Genomic DNA, 9,781 nt, shown 5'->3' with positions numbered 1-9,781 from the left:
CGTACCACCCATCCTTGTTGGATCCGATTGTGTGATGGAGGCTGTCAAGAGTCAGTTCTGTGTCTGTTGTACTCTTCTCAAGGATGTATTGGACAAGGCTCTAGCTATCAACATCACCTGTGATGAATGGCCATCACCAAATGATCATCCCATCTTAGGTATCACTGCTCACTGGATTGACAACCAATACAAGATGCAGGAATTTATCTTAGCTGTGCAAGATATTGATGGACCAAATTCAGGTGCAAACCTTGCAGTTTACTTTATGGAGTGTCTCATCAAATTTAACATCACCTGTGTGTACTGTAAAGCACCAAGTCTATTGGATGATACTGACACCTGTATCATCCTATGTCATTGGAAAAAGCCCCTTTAGAATTTCTTAGAAAGAAAGTTGATTCTAAGCTGGAATAAATATATTTCTAAGTCTCCTTTTCATAAGGGGGGGCCTTGCCCCCCACACGCATCATACACCTATCTCACTACCCAAACACATACTATTACTACTCAAGTAACAAAATTACTACCTAAGCCAACAAATCTTACCACTTTAGCCAAAAGTGCCAAAATCTTACCACTTCAAGTCACTTCTCACCACCTCAAATCATATTCTTACTACCCAAGTCAACATCTTACCACTGTAGTAAAATTCTCACTACTTACGCAACGTATCTTACTAGTAAACTCAAAATATCACTACTTCATCCGGCATCTTACTACCCAAGTCCCAACCTACCCCCGAGCTAACATCTTACTCTACGCGACCTCGAAATTTTACTACCGAAGATAAAACTTATGACTACCTCACTTTCAACCTAATCGCTATCATAACAAGTCCACAGCTAAACGAATTTTCACTACCTAACCTCTCCGCATTTACTACCTCACGCCCCATCTCACTACATCAGCTCTCTTCAACGTCAAATACTACTCTTCTTCTCTCTTTTCAATCATAACACCGAGCTCACAATACGGAAGAATGGATCACAACCCCGACGAGTACATATTCACAGGGGCCAAAATAGATACTCACATACATGTGAGCGTTGTAGACTTTTTGGAATTCTCCAAAAAAGATTCATTTTCTTTCAGATTGATTCAATTCACAATCTTGTTTGTGTTCAGGTGATCATCCTGTGGTTCTCATATTTTACTTGACATTTATTGAGAAGGCTCATTTCCATCTTGGATGAGCAATAACTGATTCCCGATGAGTACTCAGGATCAGCTCATGAGGCACTGAATACTCAGCAATTTGTTCAAAATGAAGATGAGCACATGAACTATACCTTCCTGAGGCTTCATTTTTCAGTGACGAAGCCTGCCCAGGGGCGTCCCATTTGAGCTGCTCAGCAAATACTCAGTAGCATCCCCTGACTGGATCACTGATGGGCCGGACTTTTCTCAGACTTCCTTGCTAAGGAATGAAGCCTGATAAAAGCGTCATCCTATCTGCTCATTGCTCAGCTAATCCTCAGTGATATCCCCAGATAAAGTTTTTCACACTGAGGGGCTGAGATCAACTGAGCAGCCCCTCAGCCAATACTCAGTGACATCCCTTGGATCCTTCTGATCCGGCCAGGAATGTCCCTGAGGACTAGCTGAGCAGGCCCTCATCCAATGAGCAGTGAAATCCTCCGGATCCTCCTGATCTCAGGGATGCCCCTGAGGAATAACTGAGCAGCCCCTCATGCAATGAGCAGTGAAATCCTCCGGATCCTCCTGATCTCAGGGATGCCCCTGAGGAATAACTGAGCAGCCCCTCATCCAATGAGCAGTGAAATCCTCCAGATCCTCCTGATCTCAGGGATGCCCCTGAGGAATAACTGAGCAGCTCAGTTGAACGAGCAGACGGGCCTCAGGCTTCATTCCGGAGCCATGAAGCTTGAGGCAAGCTTGGCGCTCTGTGATCCATCTGGGGAGCAGTGAAATCCTCCGGATCCTCCTGATCTCAGGGATGCCCCTGAGGAATAACTGAGCAGCCCCTCATGCAATGAGCAGTGAAATCCTCCGGATCCTCCTGATCTCAGGGATGCCCCTGAGGAATAACTGAGCAGCCCCTCATCCAATGAGCAGTGAAATCCTCCAGATCCTCCTGATCTCAGGGATGCCCCTGAGGAATAACTGAGCAGCTCAGTTGAACGAGCAGACGGGCCTCAGGCTTCATTCCGGAGCCATGAAGCTTGAGGCAAGCTTGGCGCTCTGTGATCCATCTGGGGGATACTTCAGAGACTTAGCTAAGGAAATACTCAGTTCAGCTCAGCCCCTAAGCTATACATTGGTGGCATCCCTTGGAACTTACTGAACCAGGGAATGCCGCTCAGGATCAGCTGAGCAGATGGATCAGCCCTTCCTCAGACTTCTTTGCTCAGAAATAAATGCTGAGGAAGGCTTAGTTTGTCTGCTCAGTTCCTGATGATCACGTAATCAGCTGACAAACAGAAAGAAAAGGGAAACAAATGGGAAACAAATGGGAAACAAATTGGAAACAAATGGGAAACGAATGGGAACAAAACAGGAAAATTTCAACGCTCACATAGTTGTGAGCATCAATTTTTGCCCCTGTGATTACCAGCACCCAATACCATCGAGATTTGTCACAAAGACCGAAGGAAGATGGACGACTATGTCTCAGCATTTCCAGCTACGCACCACGGCTACCGCATTCGAATTGGCAAATCTCAAAAGAAAAGCAGTCCTGTCGCACACTACGATTGTTATCGTGGAGGCTATCCCTCACTCGGATCTACTGAGGCAGGAACAACCAAATCTGCGCGTATTGGTTGTCCCTTCAAGCTCAGCACCCGATACCTATACGACTCTGCATCGTGGATTCTGACTCATACCCACCTTGGTCACAATCACCCCCCCGACCCCAATGTAAAACCTCGCAAGAAGTACAAGGACCCCAAGGACCTCCCCATCCTCGCACCAGGGGTCGTCCTGGATGAAATCGACAATGGGTCAGCGGCCAACCCCGAAGAACCTCTAGACTTCAATCACCCCATCACCAATGATGCGATTGCGTTACCTGAAACACCCATCCTCACCTCTCCTGCACAGACGTACGACGACATCAAAGAGGACCTCAATACACTGGACTCAATTGAAGCCACGGTCTCACAGCTCAGAGCCCAACTATGCGCCATGGTTCCACATCGTCGCCAAGACGTATTGACGCAGATACAGTCTATCATTCAGCATGCAGCCATGATCAACGATGAACGATCATTACCGATTTCATTCTTACCTGAAGCACCCCAGCCGGTACGCACCCACACTTCCTATATGCGAAGCAACCTAAAGATGTAAGACTGACATCCTTTGGCTGTCACCTTCATTCAGACACTACTCTATGATATGGTCATACAGACCCAAAATTCCACCCATGACGAAGTAGGGCCAGCGCTTGAGGAAGGCTATCCAGTAAGCAAATAAACAATATGTCGACTCGCTAGCGCATACTTATAATATCATCAGTATCCTTAGGGTGACAGCCTTCTCGAAGCGATGGAAGTTACCACCTCCACCTTCAACGTCGAAGACCTTATCATAACTCAGCCCACGCTTCAGGCTCCCCAACCGATGGACACAGCCAACCAATCGGCTCCTGACCATGTAACAACCTATCTCTCACCTGCTTCACCACCTCAAATCTCACTTGTCAGCCAAAACCCCGCAGAACCACTATCTCATGCAGCCACAACCGTGGCACCCCTACCATCGCCACCCGCTGCATTCGTCCCGTCGGATCCTGGTAATACACCGTCATCATTAAGTGAACCTACAAAACCTTCAACTTCCAGCCCACCACTCACACGTAAACGAGCGCTCGAGGCTGCGTTATCACAAAAGCCCAATCTGATCAATCCCAATCTACCCGCGCTCATGGCAAAGTACCGTCTTCATAGTTGGCTGGAACCTTTCGTGATCGACATCAGAGAGGTGAAAGGTGATGGGCACTGCGGCTTCCGAGCCATCGCCATATCAATTGGCAAGTCCCAGGACAAATGGCAAAGTATTCGACAACAGATGGCGGATACAGTTACCAATATGGAGGACGACCGCCCCTTACCTGAGAATCGAGCTGATGCCCTGGCACGTCTTGCTATAACCAAACCCAACGTTGTAACCGACCAACAGCATTGGCTTGGTATGCCAAGCTGGGGTGGGGTAATAGCAAATGCTTTCAATCGGCCGGTCTTGTACTATGAGCCTGGCTCTTATAGTCAGATTGTGTTTCCCTACTCCACCGCATACAACATGAACCCTCCTATTGTACTTGCGTTCGCGGATCATCACTTCACCTCTCTATTGCTCGATTTCACTCGCCCCAACTTCCCAGCTCCACGTCTCTGTGCAACATGGCGACGCTTTCACACACCCAAGGCCTCAGGTTGGTCCGATGCTTGGCAACCGCTCATAGATTCACATGCCGAGTTCTTGAAGAGTCTTAATAAAAATCGACGCAAGAAAAAAAATCCGATCTGTATCCATGTATCCTAATTGATGAAGAGTTACACTCGATTATTGATTGTGACAATAATATGTATTCTGCTTTCTAATCATGATTTCAAATTGCTAAACCTCCATGATTTCAAATGGCTAAACCGTGGCTTTGATGGTAATGGGCATCATCCACAGTCCACATGTTCTGAAACCCTTAGCTTTGAGCAATCTACCCTTGAGCCACACACAGAAAAAATTCGCGAGAAATTTTGCGATTTCCTATATTCCTTACCTTAGCATAAGTTACAAACTCGTGTGGCTCAATCATGTAGGGGCCATTATTGAGTTGACATGTTGTTATTATACGGCCCGACCCGAAAGAGCGCTTTGACCCGATCTGTATAACTTCAAACCCCACTGAAGCTGTACACTCATTGTTAAACTAACACTCTCACATCACTTACTTCATACATCACCTACTTTGTACTGATCGATTACATCAAGCATTACTCAGATGGCACAACTCAAATGTTATGAACCTACCGGATCTTTGGTCGTCAGCTGGTTTATCTATCAGTTCAGATGGGCCAACTCGAACTGATAGATAACGGTGCTTTGGTCGTCAGCTGGTTTATCTATCAGTTCAGATGGGCCAACTCGAACTGATAGATAACGGTGCTTTGGTCGTCAGCTGGATTATCTATACGTACTGTTTTGGAAGATTGAATCCGTATTGGTATGCTCATTTATTTCCCGATTAGGACAATTTGGAATATAGTCATCGCAACTGACCTTGATCTCCCACCGCCTTATTCATTTCAGCTCATCTATTTCCCGTTTGGGGAATCCATACGCCAACGGTGGCTCCTTAAGTTAGATAAGTATTATTTCATCGATGGAGCTGTTAGAAACAAACAAGCTTACAACCTCCTTTTTCGTTCCATAATGCCATCGCTTCGCATCATCAAAGGGAAAGGGGTGAATAATCGCAGTAAGGAACCCAAGCCTACTACACCCTTGCAACGGCAACTAGTTCAGAACCGCAAACGAGATTTGGAGCATGCGGAGGCTTCACATGCTGCCCTTACCAACATGCTCAACCAGGAACAGGAAGCACGGCAGCATCCTGGTGAAATGCTTGCAGAAAATATCCCCGCTGGCCCCGATCCTTTGGACGATGTAGGTGAAGTGGAAGACGATATTGACGTAAATCGATTTATGCTGGCTGGTGAACCCCCTGAGAACTTTGGCGATGTAGACGACCCGATATTAGCCGCTTTGCGAAGAGAAACACACCTAGCTGATTGCCTGGCCCACGAGAAACAATGGTCTTGGCAGTACGCTATTATGTTACCAACGTTCCTTCGAGCCAGGCTAGAAACCTCAAATTGGGGAAACCAACTCAAATGGAATGAAGACTTACGACCTCCGTGCAATTGCACAATGAGGACTGAACGAGACGTTGACCTGGTTGATCTACTGTGTGAGTTAGGTACCATGGGTGCGGGTGCAATTTTAGCTGGGCCACTTTTTCACATTCATACACCTAATTGATGCACCTTTCTCATCTTAGCCAGACGCCGAATTAAAGTATCTTTCTGCAAGACATGTGATCTTTCTGACCCGCAAAGGCTGCTGCAGATGGGTTATCTCGCTGCATCACCTTCACAGCCGCGAACAGCTTTCTCGCTGCGCCTGATGGTGCACCATCACTCTCAGTGGGTTCGTTTTGCTGTGCCAAACGCAGGTTACTGTGGCGCCCTAGACGATGTGCTCAACAACAGTAGTCCTGAGATACTGACATCTAAAGGCCTGGTAAGAATCGATTTATGCAATACATTAGTTGTGTTCATGTCAGTTACTAACAATCAACTTGGTTATCTGATAGCCGCGAGATTGGCGACAGCCTTTCACGGTGGCCATCGATGCCTTTCGTGCTATAAATCTCCAAATCCGAGAGTTGGAAGATCAACAGCTGCAGCTATGCGAACTCGACAAGCTAGCGGCCAACTGTGCCAAATGCTTTGGACCGCCCGTCGGCCGTGTCAGACCTGAGGAGCCACACGTTGTGGTGTGCCTGGATGGTAACTTTCAGCATAAACGACATGCGCGCGCGAGTGTTCCCATACCTGGCTCGCTCCCTCCTCGACCATCAATTTTTCTTGATCCGAAATTGGTGGATGCGAAGGAACGCCTCTTGAAGGGACTCCCTGACTTAGAACTCGAAGGAGTAAGTGTACTTCTTTTTTTCTCGGCATATACTTACTAGCAACTGAAATCTTAATCCATTATGTTGCTTCATAGGACCCATGTACAGAAGCGCATACCACCGCCAACGATGTGAGAGGGCGAGGGCATTTTAAGAACATGGATGAGTCAGGATTGTTGGGTATGGCTTGTCGACATGACCACGTCCTCAAGTTCATCAATCTGATTCAAAGCGGTGAGAAGCAGGTCCTTTTCTTTTTATGCGGTTGAAATTAACTTCGGCTAACCATTATATGACTTTCAGAAATCACAACGCACTAGCTCTCATAGAGTGGTTGCTCGGCTTACTCAAAAACGACCGTGATGGAACAACCACGGTTGGTATCCTATACGATATAGGTTGTAATCTAGACAAAACCATTAAGAAGGTAATCCACCCATGACTCTCACATTTAGCAACATGCTGACTACCGCCTCTATCCACTAGTCCCAAGTGTTCACGGATCCAAATTATGCTAAGCAGGTCAAAATTGGAACTGCTCTATTCCACGCTTACACTCACAATTGGGGCTGTCAGCTGGAATATAACCCTTGCCTCAATGGAGGGTGGGGGAAAAGTAATGGAGAGGGACTTGAGCGAGTGTGGTTCAGTTTATCTCCTCTCATACGGCTGCTCCAATATGCTACTAAGCACCGTCGTATGGTCAGCCTCCACCTGTGGACCAACCATCGCAATGAGGAATTGCGAAAAAAAGCTGGTAAGTTCTTTTAATCAAAAGTTATATATGTATCTTCTATGTACACGTTCCTCCTAATTATTACCTATGGCATTAATTACCGCAGTGTCCTTCATGCTTGGCCAAACAAAGAAATACCAAGCAGAGCTACTTGCATGTAAAGCTTCTCTGATGAACCATGTTCAGAGAAACCCGGCGCATACATCAGAGTACTTTCAGACCCAGTGGGATCGACAGCGCGCACTGCATCTTAAAGCCATCAGCGTAAAGACAAAGGAGAAAAGAGAACGCCTTGGGGTCTTACTCACACTTGAGGAGGACCTTTTGGAAGCGAGGCAAGTACCCTTTCCTCCCTGACTGAACCGCTCTAGTATTGTCATCCTAACGTTGTTTGATCAGGCGGAAGATGGTAGCCATGAATGCAGCTAATGCCCCTATTCGAACTGCGGAACAGCGACACGAACTGTTGGACCTGCCAGCGTCCCTGGTGGCTCTCGAAGAACAAATTCAAGCAGTTGCTGACGAACTTGGCAACGCAGAACTACTTGTAGCGCGACGAGGGACCGGTAAGTGTTATGTATGATATATATCCGGCAATTCATTTCACTCACTCACTAAGCCCGCTGTGAACACCATTAGATGTTAGACTTAAGGCCAATTTCACTGTCCAGGTCGCCTTAGGTTCCTTGTACGAGGCTGCAGTTGATGTGATTCAGCAAAAGGCTGACGCGGCATTGAAAACTGGTACCTCACGTTCATCTGTTTCACCCATATGATTAATGCGTGGTTTCACTAATGATGAATATATATACGTTAAACTAGGTGCTACGCAGCAGCCACGTAACGAACAACTGCGAAAGAAGAAGAGAGAACAACTTAAAAATAAACTAGATACTTATTTGAGGCATGCTGGTAGATACAATACACGTTACCGTCCAGCACAGCGACTAGCTGAACCAACTTTGGACGAAGTAATAGCGATGGATCTCCTAGATCCTTTTTGGGACGAGGTAGCTCTTAATCATCTTGATGAGCCTTGGGCTTCTTGCCAGAGTACAAAGGATGGAATAATAGCCCTTCGTAATCATATGGCCTCCGAAGAAGAGCTCCGACGTTTGGGCCGCGAAGTCCGGCAGCTCATGGGATGGGCGCTTGACTATCAAGTGCGTGTGGATAGGTCAAAGCCCAATGAAGCTATAGGTAGGCAGCACCTATCACTCGAGCTCCGTCAACCTCTAAGCTCTAATGAAATCGGTGTTTTCTTTATTTTCGATGCAGGAGGGGTGCGAATGGCCGAGTGGAAGTCCGTCCACTCTGGCATTGCTAAAAGGACGTATCGTTTATGGAGCTTTTGGGATCTAGGTTTGCAAGAGGTTGTACAATCAACAGGGGATTACGTCGAAGGTACTCCAGAAGATGATAATCTATTGCTCCTTGGGTGGCAGCAAATGCGCGCTCGAACTTTAGGAACAGCAATTTGTTGGAGTAAATTGAGTCTGTCAAGAACTTGTCGTGATGTATATTCACAAAGTACTTTCTCTCGAAGTCGAAGGTTATATGTATTCAAGATATTCATGATGTGCTTTAACTCGGAGTTAACTGAGTATGTCTCGAAAGCTTATTGATCTTCATAGTGATCTAATTCAGTGGTCGGAGTAAGTCAAAGGAGGAGTGAAGGAGTGTTTGCGGATGTAATTTTTAGTTGAATGTTCAGTTTTTCTTATACGTGTTTTTCTTCTTATATATGTATGTTCCTCTTTCCACCTTCAGAATCTTTTTCTCTCATCGAAGAAAAAGATTCTAAAGGTAAGGTCTTTTTGTGTTCTCCTTTATCAATTAAATACTGGTATTAAATAAATGAGTATCTTTGTCTTTTTGTGTGTTACATTGTTAGTTTCATCTTACTCTTCGTTCAGGTCTGTTGAGTTTCATACTCCGTCGTCTTTTAAGTCATCAGCCTGTGTCTCGTCAACACAGTAGCTGATAGTTATATTTTATCACCTTTGTCAAAGGTTTGTGTGGTTGTTTTCTTTTCATGATATCATCAAAGAAAAAGATTCTAAAGTTTCATCTTACTCTTCGTTCAGGTCTGTTGAGTTTCGTACTCCGTCGTCTTTTAAGTCATCAGCCTGTGTCTCGTCAACACAGTAGCTGATAGTTATATTTTATCACCTTTGTCAAAGGTCTGTTGAGTTTCGTACTCCGTCGTCTTTTAAGTCATCAGCCTGTGTCTTGTCAACACAGTAGCTGATAGTTATATTTTATCACCTTTGTCAAAAGTTTCTGTCACAGTTTCGTAATCTTACACAATTGACATACTGGGCCTTCCGATATTGTGGGAAAGAGAGGAGGGAGATGAGGAGGAGGAGGAGGCCGAAGACGACTTC

The 9,781-nt window shown here is 45.9% G+C and overlaps 3 protein-coding genes across 3 annotated transcripts; all 3 read left to right on the top strand.

Annotated features, from left to right (window-relative positions):
* Positions 1-2,616: 2,616 nt before the first annotated feature.
* MELLADRAFT_105260 (uncharacterized protein) lies at positions 2,617-4,506 on the top strand (the record flags this gene model as incomplete). The annotated part of the gene is made up of 3 exons (XM_007408402.1): positions 2,617-3,267; positions 3,346-3,426; positions 3,490-4,506. The coding sequence occupies 3 exons, from the start codon at positions 2,617-2,619 to the stop codon at positions 4,504-4,506; spliced, it is 1,749 nt and encodes a 582-aa protein (XP_007408464.1).
* An 888-nt stretch (positions 4,507-5,394) lies between these two features.
* On the top strand, positions 5,395-6,003 carry MELLADRAFT_62088 (uncharacterized protein; the record flags this gene model as incomplete). Its single annotated transcript, XM_007408403.1, has 1 exon — positions 5,395-6,003. The coding sequence occupies one exon, from the start codon at positions 5,395-5,397 to the stop codon at positions 6,001-6,003; it is 609 nt and encodes a 202-aa protein (XP_007408465.1).
* Positions 6,004-7,809: 1,806 nt separating this feature from the next.
* MELLADRAFT_62087 (uncharacterized protein) lies at positions 7,810-9,019 on the top strand (the record flags this gene model as incomplete). Its single annotated transcript, XM_007408404.1, has 3 exons — positions 7,810-7,960; positions 8,034-8,138; positions 8,217-9,019. The coding sequence occupies 3 exons, from the start codon at positions 7,810-7,812 to the stop codon at positions 9,017-9,019; spliced, it is 1,059 nt and encodes a 352-aa protein (XP_007408466.1).
* Positions 9,020-9,781: the final 762 nt, after the last annotated feature.

The sequence above is a fragment of the Melampsora larici-populina genome (assembly GCF_000204055.1).
Source record: "Melampsora larici-populina 98AG31 unplaced genomic scaffold MELLAscaffold_12, whole genome shotgun sequence".
NCBI classification, from domain to species: domain Eukaryota; kingdom Fungi; phylum Basidiomycota; class Pucciniomycetes; order Pucciniales; family Melampsoraceae; genus Melampsora; species Melampsora laricis-populina.
Note: the sequence above shows the minus strand (reverse complement) of the source record. Positions and strands in the feature narration are given on the sequence as shown.